The sequence below is a fragment of the Macaca thibetana genome, chromosome 7, assembly GCF_024542745.1.
Source record: "Macaca thibetana thibetana isolate TM-01 chromosome 7, ASM2454274v1, whole genome shotgun sequence".
In the NCBI taxonomy this organism is placed as follows: domain Eukaryota; kingdom Metazoa; phylum Chordata; class Mammalia; order Primates; family Cercopithecidae; genus Macaca; species Macaca thibetana.
The window spans coordinates 165,911,732-165,932,560 of NC_065584.1; the positions used below are offsets into that span (position 1 = coordinate 165,911,732).

General features: G+C 45.5%; 1 protein-coding gene across 4 annotated transcripts in view; it reads left to right on the plus strand.

Moving 5' to 3' along the window:
• Window positions 1–20,829, plus strand: part of CEMIP (cell migration inducing hyaluronidase 1) — a 172,330-nt gene that overhangs the window by 101,957 nt on the left and 49,544 nt on the right. For all 4 annotated transcript variants that reach the window (XM_050798563.1, XM_050798564.1, XM_050798565.1 and 1 more), the window contains 6 exons: window positions 1,947–2,126; window positions 5,473–5,543; window positions 6,497–6,592; window positions 7,270–7,391; window positions 13,136–13,268; window positions 14,015–14,206. In XM_050798563.1, the coding sequence (XP_050654520.1) occupies window positions 1,947–2,126; window positions 5,473–5,543; window positions 6,497–6,592; window positions 7,270–7,391; window positions 13,136–13,268; window positions 14,015–14,206 (794 nt within the window). The remainder of the gene's footprint in view (window positions 1–1,946; window positions 2,127–5,472; window positions 5,544–6,496; window positions 6,593–7,269; window positions 7,392–13,135; window positions 13,269–14,014; window positions 14,207–20,829) is intronic.

Here is a 20,829-nt window from a genome sequence, read left to right on the forward strand (position 1 = left end):
CAGATGAAAGCACTGAGGCTCACAGGGCTAAATTTACTCAGTCACAAGGTTGGAACGTGTTGGAAATGGGATTCAAACCCAGGTGTGCCTGTATTGCCTCCATGGGCTGCCTAGTGACAGCCATTTGCCTTGCCCTGAGACTGAGCAAGGTTGAGCCCACAGGAAACAGCTGATGCCTTGATTGACACAAAGTATGTCAGCGAGCCCCTGCCTTCATACTAGAGAGGATGGCCTCTTCAATTGTGTGCTGATCTTTTTGGTGCTGTTTCTTAAGTACAACACTGTTACTTGCAGAGATCTAACTTAAAGTTTATTTACTGACCTGTTAATGAGAAGTGATCTGGACAGATGCTGTGGAGATGGCAAAGACAGAATGTCTGTTTGTTCCGAATATCTTTTACCTAAAGTATGTGTTGGAGATCTCAATAATCTGATAGATGAATGTGTATGAGTAAAGATATTAATAAGCACACACGCACACGCACGCACACACACACACACGTAAATGCAAGCAAAAGTCATCTGAGAAGGTCACTCAGAGAAGCAGGAACTTAGGTCAGCTCTTGAAAGGTAGTAGGTGTTTGATCAGGTAGAGAAAAGGTGGGAAGGAATGATGAAGACAGGAGTGGGTGGGTGAGGTGGTCACTGAGAAGCACTAGGCTTGTAGCAGGAGCTTCCTGGGGAAGGTCAGCGGAGGGTGCGAGCTTAGGTGGGACTGGACTAGATTGTGCCACAGTTAGAAACAAGTGTGAGGACCCAGGAGCAGCTATCCAGCTACCACTGGTACCAACATTGTTTTTCTTTTCCAAAAACTTCCTCAGATTACTTTTCCAGATTCATTTTAGAACTATTTTCCTTAAGTTCCAAGACATATTTTTTAGGAATTTCCACTGTAATTGCATAAAATCTTTATCCTTACATGGGGAAGAGTTTGAATCATTACAAAATTGTGTCTTTGCTTTGTAAATTATTCTCACCAGAAGTATAGATTTTTTGTGTGTGATTTGTATTTCATGGATATTTTATGTGCATGAGGGTAGGTTATCAGTCAATTTGGAGATTATTAGTTCTTGCTCTTATAAGAGATCTGCTGTCTAACATTGCACGATACTGTATAGTACACTTAAAATTTTAAGAGGGTGGATCTCAACGTAAGTGTTCTTACCACAATAAAGTAAAATAATTTTTACTTTATTAAATTATTAAATTAATTAATTTACTTTATTAAAAATTTATTAAATTAATAAAGTAAAATAAGTTTTAAAAAGTAAACAGGAGAAAATAGCAATGCAACAACATTTACAATACTCAAATGTTATATGACTGCTACTGTGTGAATCAAGATTACATTTTAATCATTCTAAGATGCATTATCATAAGAATCATTAACAGGTCAATAAATAAACTTTAAGTTGGATCTCTGCAAGTAACTCTCTGCAAGCTGCTCTAGGGGTGGGAGAAGGGATTTGGGATAGTCTCCATGTCATTTCCAAGAATTCTAGTACTGGTGTTTTAGTCTAGATCAGATATATAAATTCCTAATGCCCTAGCTATCTGAACTATCTCCTAAAGTCAGGCTCTTGCAAGAGGCATGATCCTCTGCCTCCAGGATGAAAAGGGAACATCAAAAGGCCTAGACCTCAAGTATGTGACCCACTCAATGTCCTGGAGCTTGAAGTCTTCACTGCTGCAATCATTTCTTTGGCATTTTACTTAGCGAATGAACATTATGGTCAAGTCATAACCCTTCTTCTTGGCTATCCCTGTATGGTATGCAAAATAATGAAACATGCTTGCTCTTTAAAGAAAAGGCTTCCTTCTTTAAGAATTGTAGCCCTGGGATCATCGGATAGCATGTTAGTTGTTGCAGCACAGACATGTGCTTAGAGTTCTCTGTTTTGGCATCTGTCAAGACTATTCAGATCTCTTCTCTCTGCCCTTTTTAGGTTTGACACCTATAGATCCAAGAAAGAGAGTGAACGTCTGGTCCAGTATTTGAACGCGGTGCCCGATGGCAGGATCCTTTCTGTTGCAGTGAATGATGAAGGTTCTCGAAATCTGGATGACATGGCCAGGAAGGCAATGACCAAATTGGGAAGCAAACACTTCCTGCACCTTGGATTTAGGTACTGCCCCTCACTTCGGCTTCCACTGGGCTCTGGAACATTGAAGCCACCCTATCCCACTGAGAATTTACCTTTCCCATCTCCTCTCCCCGTAGCCTTACCATCCTAAATGACCTGGTGGATACAGGCATTTGCATTTGACATCTGCATTTGGCATATTTGGGGATTGTTCTTAAAGAAAGCTTGTTTTTTTCTTACAAGCATAGTTCACTCAAAAAACACAAAAGCTCGTGTTTATATGAACTCATTCATTCAGCCAGCCACTTACAAAATATTAAGTGAGTATCCACTGTGTGTAAGAGCCATGCCTCCAATGCACAACTAATATTCATTTTCCCTTTCTTTGGCAAACGGATCATGTAATGGCTTGGGGATTGGCAGATAGTTTTTCAAAGATTATGTGAAATGTTTCCGCTGAGGCAAATGCCCAAGGAGAAGCAGCCCTTTGACATGTTCTAGTGTGTGTTTTGTTTGCCTTGGAGTGCAGCATCATGCCTGACATTGGCATGCACACACATTGGCACCAAGAGGACGATGCTTGCCCCATAGTAAACACACCTTTAAAAAAAATTTCATTTAATTTAAAGTTCCGGGATGCATGTGCAGGATGTGCAGGTTTGTTACATAGGTAAACGTGTGCCGTGATGGTTTTCTGCACCTATCAACCCATCGCCGGGGTATTAAGCCCAGCATCCATTAGCTATTTGTCCTGATCCTCTCCCTCCCTCTGCCCCCGCCCCTGCCAGGCCCCAGTGTGTGTTGTTCCCCTCCATGTGTCCATGGTAAGCATGCCTTTTCATCATGTTGAATCAAATCTCAGCTCAGTGGAAAGTTGAGGTTATCTGTCCCACGGCTGTTTAGAGATTATGATGCTCCCCACTTCAGCTTCCCGCATCTGGGAGCAAGATCAGAGGGAAGCCAGAGACTTTTCTGGGCTTGGAGCAAAGCAATTTTGCTGGCTGGGCAGAAATTCCCTGGGCAAGGGAGGGGAGCGCCAGGTTCCAGAGTGCATTCTCCGACAGCCCAGAGACTACTTCTTCTGGATGGGAAACTCAAGCAGGAAACTTAAGCAGCCAAAGATGACAATGATACCTTGGCATTGCAAGTCTCCTTTGTTAGCAAACACTAAGTGCACTTCCATTCTGTTGTTTTATAAACCAAAAGGCCAGTTTATTAATTTACAGTGAGAGTTAGAAACACCAGGAAGCTGACTACTTAGGGCCTCAGCAGAAGAAGAAAGTGGCTAAGGGCCCAAGATCTGGCATCCGGTGGCCTGAGTTTGAGTCTGGGTTGTACCTCCTAGGAGGTGTGACTGCAGGCAAGTGACTCATTCTCTTTGCCTGGTCCTGAGTCTGTAAAATAGGATATACCAGCAGCTATCTCAAAGGACTATGGGACAATTAAATGTGATAATATGAGCAAAATATTTTTCATCATGTCTGGCACAGAATAAGCACTCCATAAATGTTAACAACTATTTTCTCCTTATAAACAAGAGCCACTGGAAAGATGGGCACTCACCATCTTTTGCTAGGGCGGTTCACATGGGCAAAGGAGATATGTAGGCAGGAATTACATGTCCACACCTCATTTGTATAGAGACATTCTTTGAGTGATAAACTTAAAGCATCCAAAATCAGTAGGAGAACTGAAACTTGGACCCTTCATTTGTTCACACATTCAGGAAATGATTATTGAACACATACTGGTGGGAGGTACTCGGTTAGACCAGGTGTCCTGAGCTCTCGGGGGAAGGCAGGTATGAATGGAAATTGGTGACGGGGCATGAGAGAGCAACAGAGCGGGCAAGTGGAATTTAGTGCAGATGAACACATGAGGATGAGACCAAGAAAGTTCCCATAGAGAGATCAGCAGCTTCGGAGGCCCAGGGGCAAAAGTATGCCTCTCCCAAAGAAGGTGGGGATGGTCAGGCAGTGGCAGTATATGAGAGAGGGCAAGGGATGAGAGGTGAGGCTGGAGGAGGGCGGGAGCAGAGGACCTTCGATTCTGTGCCAAGGAGCTTGGATTTTATCCAAAGGGCAATGGGGAACTACTGAAGGATTTAAGCAGGAAAGTGGACAGTCAAATCCCCAACCTCAGTTAAACACCGTTCAATAGTGACTCATTTTCCAAGACAAGAGATCAAAACAAGAATAATGAGAGCTATTCAGCACCAAAATCGATTGATGGCTTATAGTAAGAGAGGGCTACTGTAGGGGAGGAAAACCTGTTTCCTTCTACTCTTCTAAGTTCTTGGCTGGAGCACCTGCAACAAATCACTGTTTAACAGGAGAAAAGCACACAAATGTAGTAAGTTTTACACAACACAGGAGCCTTCATAAGGAAACAAGGACCCAAAGAAACAGTTAAACCTGAGTATCTGTACACGAGGTTTGATGAAGTGGAGAGCTGTGGGAAAATGTGGTAGGACAAGGGGCTTGAGTTAAGCACAGTAAACGGGAAACTTAGCAAGGTCTCTGTTCCTTCAGTTTCCTCTTGGCTTCCTTCTGTGTTTGGGGATAAGGATGATCTTTTTCTCAGAATAAGGAAGGCCCTCTCACATAAAGGTCTTAGACCTGCTTCAGGGGAAAGTCAGAAACTCCTTCCTGCCATTTCACAAATTCCTTGAGCTTGAAATATTAAATATGCCAAGTTGCCATTTTGGGGGGTAGCATGTCCTGAACCCCATTACTGCATTAGGCATTATGCAAAATGCCTAAAACAAAATGGGGCAAGAAAACTTTCCTGCCCTAAACCAGCATGTGCTTTCATGGAGGAAAGATGGATGTACAATTTTTGAAAACCTTAAACCGTTTTTTGCTTCCCTCCCCATTAAGAAGAAGAGAGATTTCTCTCCTTTCCACGGCCCAAGGCAGATGGCTAGGGTAGTCAGTCACGTTAGCCTCTGGTATTTTCCTCGAGCTCAACTCTAGGGGAGCTGAGCATGAGAGAAATAACCTTTCTCTCTTGGAACATGTTTTCCTGAAGGTATCCAAGCACTTGCTTCAGGACATAATTGAGCTTGGCGGGAGGTATGGTAGGTCTGTTGGCTTGTTTGTTTATTTGTGATTCATACTCCCATCTTCTGCCAGAATGGAGCTGAAGAGACTCACAGGGAGCAAACATCAGGCAGGCCAGCGAGCGAGGAAGCCCAGAGGAGTGCTTGCAAAGAAAGGTGCTTCTTCTGGAGAAGAGAAGCCCAGCAAGTGAATGAATTTCCCCCAAACAGCAGGGAGGGACCCTCTTCCACCTGATGCTGCTTCAACTCTGTTCCATCCCCCCACACCCTGTGCAGGTTCAGACTTATGCAGAACTTTACTTTTTGTTATTTGTTTCTTTATTTCAGACACCCTTGGAGTTTTCTAACTGTGAAAGGAAATCCATCTTCTTCAGTGGAAGACCATATTGAATATCATGGTAATACATAGCTGGCTGGAGGCCTGATTCCCTCCAGTGTCTCTCTGACCAAGAGGTGCAGGGCTTTTCTGAACAGCTCACTTTTCTCTGAGCATGATTGTCCAGCTCCCAATGCCTAGATGAGTGAGTAGCCGCTTAACTGGCCACCTTACATGGAAGTGGCAAAGGCCAATGCTGGCCAAAGACCCATCACTTGCGATAATGTTTACCTTTTCATGGAAATCTTCACTGACTTAATCTAAAACCTAGAATTGGCATAGAAAAGATAAGAACGGAGATAGAGCCAGCAGGGTTGGTACTTTAAGAGCTAAAACGAGGCCAGGTGTGGTGGTTCACACTTGTAATCCCAGCATTTGGAAAGGCTGAGGCAGGTGGATCACTTGAGATCAGGAGTTCAAGACCACCCTAGCCAATATGGTAAAACCCTGTCTCTACTAAAAATACAAAAAAAAAAAAAAAATTAGCCAGGCATGGTGGCGGGCGCCTGCAGTCCCAGCTACTTGGGAGGAGGTCGCACCACTGCACTCCAGCCTGGGTGACAGAGAGAGACCCCGTCTCAAAAAAATAAAAAATAAAAAATAAGAAGAGCTAAAACAACACTTTAGATGGGCTTTCAGGACACAGTGGTAGCCTCCTTTGCCCAGCAAAGGCTGTGGGAAGCGCTGCAGTTCTAATGCCAAGGAAGAATTCAGACCGTGAGACACGCTGGAGTTCTACAATCTGAATTCGTTGGGAGGCTGGAACTAAACTGTCAAAACTGAAGCAAAAGAATGGATGATAATCTGCTTCCCAAGTGAATGAATGTCCTGATTTTCTTTTATCTACTTAAAAAAAATTTTTTTAAAGAACTGAGTCAATGTCCATGTGTGCAGGGGGATTTCCTTGCCTTGGAATCATAGCTTTTTGAATTTGGGGGTCTATCCAGCTCCTAAAGGGTCTGGTTTCTCTGACAGGACATCGAGGCTCTGCTGCTGCCCGGGTATTCAAATTGTTCCAGACCGAGCATGGAGAATATTTCAATGTTTCTTTGTCCAGCGAGTGGGTTCAAGGTGAGGAGTTTCAGACAATTTGGTGACCCCTAAGAGTGCGATAGAAGACCAGAAATCACTGTCTTTTGCAGAACTAGGATTTATCTCTTGTACCAGTAGGACCACTTAAATTTTTGCAGAATCAACTAAAAATGTGCAACCAAACGTTGTCTTTAATTAGTCAAGCCATTTTAGCCCATAGCCCAGAAGGATGTTGTCCTCTGGCTAAGATTTCAGTTTCACCTCAGTCAGGGTCTGTGGCATTCAGCTTAGTTCACAGAATATCTTTGATGTGGCAGGCAATGGCACTGAACAGGAAATGCAGATAGGAATAGAACCTGCCCTTCAAATAGCCCACACTCAAGGACTACAGAAAGCAGCAATCCTAGTTGCAGTCCTTGGATAATGGGTTTACAGATGGACTTTCTTTCTTTTCTCTTGGTTTATTTGCTTTTGCAATAACAAAGAATATAAATTGCTTTTATAAAAGTAAGAAACTCATTAAGAGAAACTCATTTTTTAATTAAAACGTGGGAGTGTAGGCAGATTGATTAGAACCATCCATGCCCCAGCCTGGTGCAACCACAGACAGATAATATTCAGTTCCCATGGTACTGAGGACGCTTGGAGACACACTGAGTGTGACTTGCCCTCACAGGCAACCTCCTGTCTGACTGTGCTGTTTGCTTTCTGCCTAGATGTGGAGTGGACGGAGTGGTTCGATCATGATAAAGCATCTCAGACTAAAGGTGGGGATAAAATTTCAGACCTCTGGAAAGCTCACCCAGGAAAAATCTGCAATCGTCCCATTGATATACAGGTACCAAACTCACAGCAAAAATAGAAAATAGAAACGTGTTGTTTTGAAGAGGACTCTATAGATCACAGACATTCTTGCCACTTGTGTGCTGTGATTCTCATGGCCCTCCTGTGAGGTAGGTCAGTCAAAGAGTACTGTTCCCACTTTAGAGACTGAAGCAGAGGCTTACTATCTGCCCAAAAACCAGGGCTCAGATTCTCTCCTGGGTCCAGCTTCCGAGTTCCTTCTCTTTAACTTGCTTCTTCAGCCATGGCTGAGTGTGCCCCCACCACAGGGATGGGTTTGGCCTCCCCAGCCTCACTTCCCAGTCAATTTCCTTAGGGACCTTGAGTGCACAGGATGCAGCTAGGATTTGGGGTGCAGGCCAGGCCAGCCCAGATGTAGAACACACGCACAGCCTTGTTCTCAACTGAGCTAAATCAAAGCCAGCATTCATAGAATGGACAGTGTTTGCTCAAAATCTTCATTGGAGTTAATTCCATCTGAAGGGGACCTTGATGTTCTCAGTTGGCCCCATCCATCAAGAAAGTGTTGAGTAAATACACAGGCCTCACCATTCACCAGCTGAGCCAGTGGGATACTGGGCTTTGGGAACAACAGGAGAGACAGGAGAAATAGGCAAGGTAAGTGAGATTTATTTCCTTATGTCCAGTCTCATTCCAAGACAAGATTTGAGGCTGCTTAAATGCTTGATAGAGAATTAGAAGTCATTTGAGCTGGGCTCAGTGGATCATGCCTGTAATCCCAGCACTTTGGGAGGCTGTGGGGAGATCACTTGAGGTCAGGAGTTAGAGACCAGCCTGGTCAGTATGGTGAAACCCCTCTCGACTAAAAATATGAAAAAAAAAAATTAGCTTGGTGTGGTGGCGGGTGCCTGTAGTCCCAGCTACTCAGGGGTCTGAGGCAGGAGAATTGCTTAAAGCTAGGAGGTGGAGGTTGCAGTGAGCTGAGATCACATCACTGCACTCCAGTCTGGGTGACAGAGCAAGACTCCGACTAAAAAAAAAAAAAAAAGGCATTTGAGAAAGGCCATTTCCACCCGTTTTATCCTCCTTCAGCCAATAAAAAGAGCTACCACATTTGTACAACACTTTTTCCTAGAATATCAAAGCTCACATCCCAGGTCAGCTTGAGTCCCAGGCCATCTGTCTGTGCTTTCACCCCGCCACACCATCCTGATCAGAACTTCTGCCCTCTGTCTTGCATTGTAGGAAGGAGCCCTTATCCAAGGGAGGAGCCTCTGTACTGCACTTAGCAAAGGCTGAGGAAAACTTTCTCATTATTTGGCTAAGGCTCTTCCCTTCACATGGCTTCAATGTTATTGAGAAGGATTTACCCAGATTAAGTTTCAAGTTGCAGATTCTCCTTGGGTCCAACAGAATCAAAAAGCACTGATCCCCCACAGCACATTCTTTCCAGATTTAATTTTAATTATCTCTCGTAACCTTGAATGTTCCAGCTTTAATTCTGAAATAGCCATAATCTTATCCCTCCAGTTCACTTGACCACAGGAAGTCTAGCTCTTTACCAACCTCCCCTCTCCAAATACTTCTGGAAATGCTCAAGGAATGCTTACGTGGTCTACAAATCTTTCCCGGTGTTTGCTCTGCCAGTTGTCTGGCTCCAGACATTGTTGATTGGAAGACCACCTCTCGGTGCCAGGAAAACAGCATTCCTTAGACATTCTCCACTCTTGCATTTACTTTGCTCCCAGCACAGACACAGGCCCTTCCTTGAATGTCCCAAAACACAATTAAACCCAGGCTGAGAGCTCCGAAAGCCAAGACCCTTCATAGGGACCCAACCCTACACTCTATAGCTATTAGTCTGTTGCCATATTTCAAGGCCTAGTTTTCTTCCAACAAAAAGAGTTCCCTTGACAATACATTCCCCATGTTCGAGATCTCCATTATTTGAGGTTCAGAGAATAGAAGATCCAACAGCAGTGTGGTCCCCTTACTCAGAAGCTTAGGAAAGTCTTCCCACAATGAAAGCATTCAGAACTCCCAATTCCATAATAAGACCTTTGGCTTTTACTTGGCAAAACCAAGGTCTATTGAGATGGTCATCTAAGAGGTAAGAGTCATGTGCCTCCAAGGGTGAATTCAAACCTCCATCTCTACCGACGAGAAGATGTTGTCATGCTGGAAAGATCAGTCTTACTCCTAATTCTCGCCACCAATCTTTAATCAATGGTCATCCCCAGACTTAGCTAGAGCATCTCTTCATACTCATCAAAGGTAAAAATGGTGATACAGAATATGCTCCTGGATGTTTCCAAGGCCAGAAAAACAAAGCCAGTCTTGTTTATGGTCACAAGAGGTGAGAGAAGCAGGATCTCCTCCTTTTTAGCAGGTGACAAACGCATCAGCCAAAAGCTAAATGACCTAGTTAATTAACCCAGGGAGAGACTAAGATGAAACAGCACTTTCCACATGCTCATTTTTGCCACTATTGCAAAAATGCAGTTTTTCTCTGGTCACCTGGTGCCTCTCACCTCCCCAGGCCCTGAGCTCTTACGTGCTCCTCTTCCTGCTTGTGTCTGCCCCCAGTGCCCAACTCCGTGTCATACACAGTGGGTCCCAGGATACCTGCCATGCACTGACATAGCCAGACCCTCTGGGCCAGGGAGTGTCAAGGACATTTGCAACCTAGGCAAGATTGGAGGAGGCAGGTTGGGAAGAAAGGGGAAGCAGCAAGACTGCACAGTTGACCTTAAGAAAAGCTTTTCCAAGATCTGATATTTTGTGATTCTGAAAAAAATAATAGTAACAAAAACACACTGTTTCTATGTCTTGCCCTTCGTTCCGTTCTCCTTGGCTGAAAATTCTCTTGCCTCCCACCTTCTCTCTTAAAACCCAGCCACCCTTCGAGGCCAGTGGGATCTACTGGACTCAGATTTCCTTGGGGACATCAGGCAGTCTGTGTGTTCCCCACAGCAGCTGGTGCAGTGGCTAGAGGTCGGCCTGATGGTAATGAAAACATATTTTGAAGTCAGAGAGATCTAAGCCTGCCAGAGAGATCACAGCTCTACCACTTGTGAGGTTTGGCATATCAGCAAGTGAGGTGCCCACAGTGCAAAATTTAAGGCAGCCCGCTCCCTCCAGTGCCAACTCAATACTTGCATGACCCCAAGAGTGGGTGCTGCCTTAAATTTTGTGCCCTGGGTACCTCACTCACAGTCTTGTTACTTAGTGCCTCAGTTTCCTCACAGTAAAAATAGGGCTAGTAATTGTTTCCTCATGGGCATGTTTTGTGGATTCAGTGCAGTGAAGTGTGCAAACCGAAAAGTGGCCCACACATTTTTTATTATTTAAAATTAATTTATCAGCCGGACACAGTGGCCCATGCCTGTAATCCAAGCACTTTGGGCGGCCAAGGTGGGTGGATCAATTGAGGTTAAGAGTTTGAGACCAGCCAGGCGCGGTGGCTCACGCCTGTAATCCCAGCACTTTGAGAGGCCGAGGCGGGCGGATCATGAGGTCAGGAGATCGAGACCATCCTGGCTAACACGGTGAAACCCCGTCTCTACTAAAAATACAAAAAATTAGCCGGGCGTGGTGGTGGGCGCCTGTAGTCCCAGCTACTCGGAGGCTGAGGCAGGAGAATGGCGTGAACCCAGGAGGCGGAGCTTGCAGTGAGCCGAGATGGTGCCACTGCACTCCAGCCTGGGCGACAAAGTGAGACTCCGTCTCAAAAAAAAAAAAAAAAAAAAAAGAGTTTGAGACCAGCCTGGCCAACCTGGTGAAACCCTATCTCTACTAAAAACACGAAAATTAGCTGGGTGTAGTGGCGGGTGCCTGTAATGCCAGCCACTCGGCAGGCTGAGGTGGGAGAATCGCTTGAACCTGAGAGGTGGAGGTTGCAGTGAGTTGAGATGGCGCCATTGTACTCCAGCCTGAGCAACAGAGTGAGGCTCCGTCTCAAAATAAATAAATAAATGAAATGAAATGAAATAAAATAAAATAAAACAAAATTATTAGTTATAATATTGATAATTATTTTGTTACTAATTATTATTACCAGGAATAATAATAAACTCAAGTCTACTTAAAGATCTGTTTCTCTGAATGACGATGGATTCCCTTTTACTCTTCTTATCCAAAACTGAGGTCATTCTTCAGGTTAGAAAAAGGAAAAAAAGAAAAAGCAGCAGAATTGAGTAAATGTTCTCCTGGAATTATTGTTGGATATTGCACCTGGAAAAAATCTCCAGCTCCCTTCGATGATGTTTCCAGGCTCAGTTCTCAATCTTACGGGGTCTCCCATTGAAGAACATGCTAGCCTCAGGGGAAAATGTCAGGAGGCCGGAGGAGCTGGGCTTGCCTTAACTGACCTTGGGCTTACATCTGAACCCATCAGCGTTGACCTCCGTCTAAAAAGCAAGTTTGCAACCCCTGATTCTCTGGCTGCTGCGGAGACCACCTGAGATAGTGGGTGTGAGTGTGTTTTTGCAGGAAATGACTGAGTTTTAATTGTGGCTGAACTCACTTCCACATGGCTCTTCTTCCAAGCCAAAGATAACGGATTTGCTGGGTTTAAAACAATGTTTCCTAAAAAGTCTCCTCTTTTTTTTTTTTTTTTTTTTTTTTTTTTGATCGGCTATACTTTCCTTCCTTATTACCCCAGTCTGGTCCCTTTGGTCTCTATGCCAAAGATGACAGCAGCTACAGCCCTTGCTCTAAATTGCATGTCTCTGAATGATAGTCACGGTCAGGATGCAGACACACCCTGGCTCTGGGATGGGCCCCAGCTGGCAGGGATCGTGCCCTCCTGGGAGCCTGCTCCCTAAATTCTCCACCTGGCCTTGTGGCGGCTCACCAGCCAGCCCTCATCCACTGAGACCTCACTCTGTGCCAGGCCCTGGGCTGAATGCTGGGGACAAGGGGGCAGAAACCAGCTCCTTGCCCTCCCAGAGCCCACCATGTGGTGGGAGGAGGCAGACATTTGAACAAAAGACATTAGGTGGCTTCCACCTTAGGGCAAGAGTGGATGGGGCTTAGAAGTGTTGTGTTGTAGTTACATAAGTCTGGGTTCAAGTTTTAGCTCTGCCACCTACTGACTTTGTGATCCAGGGTAAGTGACTGAACCTCTCTTAGGATGAGTTTCCTTATCTATAAAAGTAACAGCAGCCTCATAGTTTTACTATGAAGATGAAATGAAATAATATAGGTAAACATCTAGCTTTATAACTACACAAGTGGTTCTCAAACTTTCTTGCCCATTAGAATCACCTGGGCAACTTTTTAAAGTCCAGATTCCATGCTGCACCCCAGACACAATCAAATCTGAGACTCCAAGGATGGGGACTGGGCATGAGTATTTTTTAAAGACTCCTCCCCAGGGGATGTGGAACCATGTTTGGCCTGTTGGCCGCTGTTCATGGTGCTGGTAGAGGTGGTGCAAACTGTAAAAAGTGGCCAGCCCAGAGCCTAGAAGAGTGGTTACTTATTGTAGATGCTCCATAAAATGTTCACCCAGCCATAAGCAGTAGATCACTGGTTTCAATATTGAGTACTGTAGGACCTCAAGCCAGGCATTTATCTATTCCAAGACTTTAGGCTGTCTTTCTCATAACAAAAGTGATGGGGGCAATCATTGGGATAATCATCTCAGGCAGTTGTAAATAGTGTTGCAGCAGGGACAATTTTAGACCTCTGAGTATATGTTTAGAACATTAATCATCACCTTCCTTCTTTATAAAAAAAAGTGACTTTGCTCTGTAATTTCTGTGTCATTCCCAGGCCACTACAATGGATGGAGTTAACCTCAGCACCGAGGTTGTCTACAAAAAAGGCCAGGATTATAGGTTTGCTTGCTATGACCGGGGCAGAGCCTGCCGGAGCTACCGTGTACGGTTCCTCTGTGGGAAGCCTGGTAAGCAGCCCCTTGTCGGGGATGCAGATGCAACTATGGCTCGGTTCCTTGAACTGGTAGCTATGCAGGCAACCTCCAGACATCTCAGTGAGACAGTACTCCTAAAGGAGAGCACTTTTGTGACACAGGATCAGTGGGAGGATCCTTGGAGTTGGCAGGAGACAGCAGAACCCCACCCTGCCCATAAGCCTTTCAAGAAAGGGAAGGGCCTGGTCCAAGACAGTCAACGTACAGATGGACAGAGCTGTCCTCCCCTGCAGAGATGTGCAGCTCTTTGCCTCTTTGGGTGCTATTATTTTAAACCCAGTTCCTAAGGTGCTTGTTAGAAGAGATTGGAAATGGTTGGGTTGTTCTCAGAGGCACTTGGCCATCTCCAGAAGGCAGTCATTAGGAATGAAAGTTTAGGGGGAGAGGTTTATGGCAACTGAAAATAATAGTTGAGAGGAACTATATTTGTTTTACATCTTGAGCAAAGTCGGTGGGGTGAGGCAGCCACATTTAACTCCAGCTAAGAAGTTAGTGGAAAATTCCCCTGCCCAGAGCTAATGAATGGCTCTTTTCTGGTAGGGTTTTTGTTGACTTCAAAAACCTTTACCAAGAGTGGGATGGAGCAAGCTAGTGATTTGGGTTTTGGATAGGCAAACCTGGCATTTAGTTATTTATGGAGGGGAAGGGAAAAAAGAGATAGCCAAAAGTTTGCCAAGGGCAAAGGCCTCTATCTCAGTCTTTCCTGTTTTGGGTTACAGTGAGGCCCAAACTCACAGTCACCATTGACACCAATGTGAACAGCACCATTCTGAACCTGGAGGATAATGTACAGTCATGGAAGCCTGGAGATACCTTGGTCATTGCCAGTACTGATTACTCCATGTACCAGGCAGAAGAGTTCCAGGTTCTTCCCTGCAGATCCTGCGCTCCCAACCAGGTCAAAGTGGCAGGTAGGACTTTTACTAACCCCTTCGTAGACTGGATCAATCTGAAAATTGTTAGGCTTAAAGTAAAGTGAAATTACAACAAATCTGTATCAGTCAGCTATGGCTGTAATAATGCTGCATAACAAAAAAAATCTTAAAACCTCGTGACAAGTCTTTATTTCTTACTCATGCATCTACAGGTTGTCTAGGGTTCAGCTTCTCTAGACTGAGCCTGACTCCAGGCTGAGAGTTGGGTTCAAGTCACTTCCATATGACTCCCATTCTTCCCAAAACATGTTCTTCTCATGGGGGAGGTTGCAAACTCCTAGTGGTGAGCAGAAACACAGAACTCTTAAGGCCTAGGCTCAAAGATGGCACATTCTCACACTCACATTCCACTGGCTAAAGTAAATCACATGGTAAAGCACAACACAAAGAGGCTAGGGAAGCATATGTCTCTCATCAAGTTTGAGGGGGAGGAAGTGAATATTTGTTAGACAATTATTCAATCTACTACAAAATTTTTAATCTCTTCTATCTGTGGATTTGGGGTTTTTCTTTTTCTTCTCCTAAATCTTGATTTAGATATCCTGTAACTTATGTTATGTGAGGTTACTGGAATCACAGATTGTTAAAGGTAAAAAAGACTTCAAATATAATCCAGGTCAATTATTCTTAGTAGGGGGAGTTATGTATCAATTAGAGTTCTTTGGTTGTAAGCAACAGAATCCAACTTGACTATCTTAAGCAAAACAGGAATTTACTGAGAGGCTATTCAACTAATTGGAGAACTAAAGGAAAAGCTGAATAACTAACCTCCAAAAGGACAGGGAACAGGGTAGCTTCTGGGATCTGGGTAGCAGGAACTAATGGACTGCATCCTTAAGGCATCATCTTTAAGAACCATGCTTAGGCCCTGGGACACAGTGCTCAAAAGTCACCTTCCAGGGAGAGAACATCTGCTTGGGCTGGTGGCTTGTGTGCTCACCCTTTGGCTAGGAAAGACAAAAACCATCATTGAAAGTTCTTCTAAGACTGCATCAAAGGGATAAATGGCTGTTCCCCAAAGGAAAATTGGTATGTATTACCAGAAGAAAGGGGAATCAACATGTAAGGGGCGTCAAAAATATCACATGCTACAGGACCATAGCACCTGGAGGAGTATTATAATATGGAGTTGGGAGAAAGCCCATGGATTGAGAAAGCGTATCCAATATACTCACCATATCTACTATTTTGGAAACAAACCCACAGAACATAAAATTCAACACAATCTTCTTGGCTGCCTGAGATGTGCTTGTGGAAGAATCTGTGGTGGCAAAGTTTAAAAAATCTGAGAACATTGATGGAATTCAGTCCTCTTATCTCACTCATAGGGGAAGTGGACCCTAGAGGTCATGTGGTGGAGACAGTCCACAAACAATGTGGCTGTGATGTCAGCGTGCCCACCTTACACTTCAGAACCTGAAAAAGAAGGCTTACGTGTTTTTGAGGCAGGTGGTAATTTGGTGAGTGTAGCTAAAGAGAGGGAAAGAAACAGCAGCTTGTGGGTAGAGGCCGAGATGACTAGACATTTGTTCCTTGACAAAGTAGCAGAGTCTGCTTTTTAAAATGACAGTGTTTGAACCCCTACATTATTTGCAAAAGGTTTTGGGGTATCTTACCATAAACACAGTCCAAGTAAATCTGGCAACGAAGGTAAAAAAGATGGAAGGAGAATAAATTCAGCAAAACCAGAGGGGGAGGTGACTAAGATTAGTGGAAGAGCAGAAGATACTAAAATAGACAATAAACTTTATCTCTGAGCTCCTTGGCAGCCAGAGCAAAGAAAGAAACTTCACCAATTACTTAACCATCATCCACTGAAAGGAAGGCAACAAGGAGCCCAGAAGACCAAGAGGGACAACTTTCTCTTAGTTCTGAGCCACTGAGGAATTTGCCAAAAGGGTTTTCATAAGAAAGATATTCACAACAATGTGAGCAGCAATGCTGGGAGCAGTTTTATGCAAAGATGCCCTCTGTGCGGCTATTTGCAGTTTGACTCCTCATAGTAGACGGGGACATGTTGTTGGTCACATTCTCTAAAGACGTTTTGAAGAAGACATTTTTGGCTTGGGTTTTGTTTGGCAGAGGCAGAATAGAATAAAAATGTGGGCTTTGGAACCAGACATCCGGGATTTGGGTTCCAGGAATGCCAGTTATTTGCTGTATGACCTTAGACAATTACATAATCTTTCTTTATGTCAGCTTCCTCATCTGTAAAATGGAGATAATGATCGTGACTACTTCATGGGATTATTGTGAGGATTAAAGGAGTTCGTATATGTGAGGCACTTATAATATTGCCTAGCACACAGTAAGTGCTTAATGAGTGTTAGCTCTTATTATTACCATTAGGTGCAATAATTTAGCAACTATGCTTAAAGATGGGAAAGGAGGAAGGGGCATGGCTAACAGCAATTTATACCAATTCTGCTCCTTTGGGACATGCAGGTAGAGGGTGTTGTAGTGAGAGGGAAACAAACTATTTCTATCATTATTATTATTGTTATTACTTTATAGAGACAGAGCCTCACTATATTGCCCAGGCTGTTCTCAAAATCCTGGGCTCAAGTGATCCTCCCCGTTCAACCCTCCCAAAGTGCCGGGATTACAAGCATGAGTCACCACACCTGGCTATCATCATTATTAATGAACACCCGAGGTCTGTCATAGGCCTGCAGCTATTTCTGTGCATGTCTCCAGTGCTTCAAGGTGTGAGTGTGCATGTTGCACACTTCCCCCACCCTTAGCCTGGGCAGGTGGCCTTGTCCCGCCCTTCCTCCACGAGGAGGTGGGCAGGAGTATTTCATCATGTATTCAACAAGCCATTAGAAAGCACATACAGGCCGGGCGTGGTGGCTCACGCCTGTAATCCCAGGACTTTGGGATGCTGAGGCAAATGGATCACAAGGTCAAGAGTTCGAGAGCAGCCTGGCCAACATGGTAAAACCCCGTCTCTACTAAAAATACAAAAATTAGCCAAGCATGGTGGCTTGTGCCTATAATCCCAGCTACTCAGGAGGTTGAGGCAGGAGAATCGCTTGAACCTGGGAGGCGGAGGTTGCAGTGAGCCAGGATCATGCCACTGCACAGAGTGAGACTCTGTCTCAAAAAAAAAAAAAAAAAAAAAAAAGGGAAAGGAAGGAAGGAAGGAAGGAAGAAAGGAAGGAAGGAAACACATACAATGTGCCAAGCTTGTATACGGCATGGTGAGCAAGATAGACGTGTTCCCTGTCCTCAGGGAACCTGCAGTCCAGCAGTGAAGATAGATATCCACCAAAGTATTATTCCAATCAAAATAGAATTCCAAAATAGAACGATGACAACTGCTATCAAAGTGGGATATGGGAGGTGCTGGGAGTATAGAAAAGGGAGATTTGGCAAAGACAAACAGGCATGGGAGTCTTCCCAGAGGAATGAGTGACTGAGCTGAGACAGAATAGAAGCTACCTAGGGAGAAGTACTGTCAGAGGGGAACATAAAGTTGAGGGGTGCATGGTGTGTTCCAGCTACCAAAAGGCCAGAGTAGCTGAAGTGGAGAATGGGAGAGCTGCATGGGGCTCGAGAGAGAGGGTGGGGCCGTGGTGCAATTTGGGGCTTTATTCTGAGTGCACAGGGAAGTCACTGAAGGGCAGAAGCTTACTGGATTTCCCTTGGCAGGGAAAGACTGCCTAGATCTATGTTTATAGGAGGGTGTCAAGAGAAGCAAGTTCCTAATGATTGTTAAACCCTTGGGTCTTCACTGAATGACTATGTGTCACCCAGGGACAATTGTGAAGAAGCCTCTGGGAGGTCAGATGTCCTCCTGGACTCTTGGCAGGAGTGGCATTCAGACCATCTGAGCTAATGTCACTATTCACTGTAAGATGATCCATGGGCCTGGGGTAGCGTTTGGGCTATTTAGGAGGGTGAAAGCCTGACTGTGAGCCTTTGCCTGCATGGAGGTGAGAGGGCGTTCTAGGGAGAGCTGCTCAGGGTTTCTTCAGACCAGTCCTCATCTGCACCCCAGGGTGGGTCACCCTGAGGCCTGCATGGGTGGTCTCACTTTGAGCAGGTCCTAACAAGGCAACTGTGGTGCCAAGGGTGGCCCTGAGAATGGAGAACCTGTGTGCATCAAAGCATTTCTGCCTCAGCCTATGGTGGGGTTGGGGTGTCCATGGAGGAGAGCTGCTCTTCTTGATCACGTTTGACCACCAGGGTCAGCTGCTTCTGGAGGTCCCTGAAGGCTGGACAGAATGCAGGGGGGCAGCTCCAGGCCCCAAGTACCAAGCAGGAGAGGATAAGTGGAGAAGATGCTGCGCCCACCTCAACACCTTCTATTTTCCTTGGGGTTAGCACTGCCTGTGCTTGTTTCCCCATTAGCCCCACCCCAGCCTACTGCCCCTCCCTTAAAGACATTCAGCTCGGAGCAGCCACCTCCTTTGCTCTGCCCGGGAGCTGTGGGGCCCCCATGAAAACAGCAGCTCCTGGTGAACAGCACCAGAAAAGCCCCAGGTAGGGGTGCATGTGTGTGAGTGTGTGAGAGTGTGTGTGTGTGTATGTGTGTGTGTTGTGTCTGTCTGTTCTGGAGAGGCTCCTCCTATTCATCCCCAAGCCCATTCTCTGGCTCTCCATCTCCCCGTTGACAGGATCAAGGACTCCACCCGCTTCTCCCTTTTCTGTGAGCACCCCCACCCACCCAGCCGTCTCTTAGGCTTCTCTCCCCCAGGCTGGCTGCAGACAGGGACACAATCTATCTGGGTCCTCCTTCCTCATTGCTCCCAGATTTCATTCTACAGGACTGTTTGCATTTCCCTTAAGGACTTTCTGATGGGAAACAGATGGGGGTAACATAGTAATGAAAATGCATGAATCACCTAAAAAAAAATTTCAAAATTTTGTCAACCACAGTATGATTGCCAACACCTCACAGTGTGGCAGTTAGAACTCCCCTCCCTTGATTTTCTGCCCTGTTGTCTTTACCACCTCCCCACTTTGCCCATGAACACCCCCCACATCTTTAAAGAATGCCGCTGTTAGCTAGAATTAACATGAATTTCGTTTTCTGTGATATTCCAAGTGCTTCACATAAACCATCTTGTTCACTCTTCACAACAACCTAATACAGTAGGGGCTACTGTTTTCTTCATGACTCAAATGAGGAAACTGAGCCATATGGTGGCCACCAGCCACATGTGGCTACTTAAATCTAAATTGGATTAAATTAAGTTAAAAATTCTATTCCTGGCCGGGTGCAGTGGCTCATGCTTGTAATCCCAACACTTTGGGAGGCTGAGGCGGGTGGATCACCTGAGGTCAGGAGGTCGAGACCAGCCTGGCCAACATGGTGAAACCCCGTCTCTACTAAAAATACAAAAATTAACCGGGTGCGGTGGCTGGCACCTATAACCCCAGCTACTTAGGAGGCTGAAGCAGAAGAATTGCTTGAACCTGGGAGGCGGAGGTTGCAGTGAGCTGAGATCGTGTCATTGCACTCCAGCCTGGGGGACAAGAGCGAGATTTTGTCTCAAAAAAAAAAAAAGAAAGAAAGAAAGAAAAATTCTACTCCTCGATCACAGCAGCCAGGTTTCATGTGTCCAGTAGCCACCAGTAACTAGTGGCTACCATACTGGACAACCCAGAATAAAGCATTTCCTTCATCACATGAAGTTCTAGTGGGCGGCATTGATGTAGGGTCAAGCAAGTCAACAGCTGAGCCAGGATTCCAACTCAGAGACTGGCTCCAAGACTACACGCGCTGCTTCATCCTCCCTCCGTGAAAGCCCTTGTACCCAAGGTCTCCACATGAAGATGACTGTGGGGAACCTGGGTTTATGTTTGCTTTCTGGGGCCTTCCAGCTTGAGTCCCTCTGGACTTGTCCTCATACCCGATCTGAGAAGGTTAGGCCCCATCTCCCCAGACTCACTGAGTCCTGCTAGGTCTGAGCTACACGTGCACACTCTGGCTCCTTCCATTGGAAGGTCCTTGATGTTTTTTCTTCTCTTGACCCCAGGGTGCCTAGCACCTTGTGTACCCTGTAGAGAGGGGTCTGCAGGTTGTGGAACCAGGACACCTGCAGAGTAAAGACTAGGGTAGGTCGGCATCTGCAGTCCTGTGTAGGGCAACTGTGCAGAGCCCCTCTGCTTCACAGGCCTCCTCCCCCCTCACCCAGGTGCTCACGGCTCTCCTGGATTATTTGAGACAAGGCTAGTTTGGCCACATCTGCTTTTCCCTGGTTGGGCTTCACGTATCAGTACTTTGAGGAGGAAGGGAGGAGTGGTGGCTGGTGGGAGAATTCTGAGGCAGGAGGCGGTGCGGGGGAGTGAGGCACACAGTGTCCCTTGTCTCTCGGATAGCAGCCTGGGAGTGGCCAGTGAAGACGGCAACAGGACAGATAAGGTGGCTGCTGCAGCTAACAGCCATGGCTAGGTCTTGTAAAAGATTCTGATAGGAAGCGCTGCAGCTGGGAAGATGGCTGTTGGACTGAAATATTCTTGCAACTCTCAATCTGAGTTATATTTCCTTGGCTGACAGGAGTCTGATAAACACAGTGCCTCCACCTACCTGACAGTCACTCCTACACCCTGCCCACCTTCCTCCGTGGAACAAAGAAAGATGCCAAATT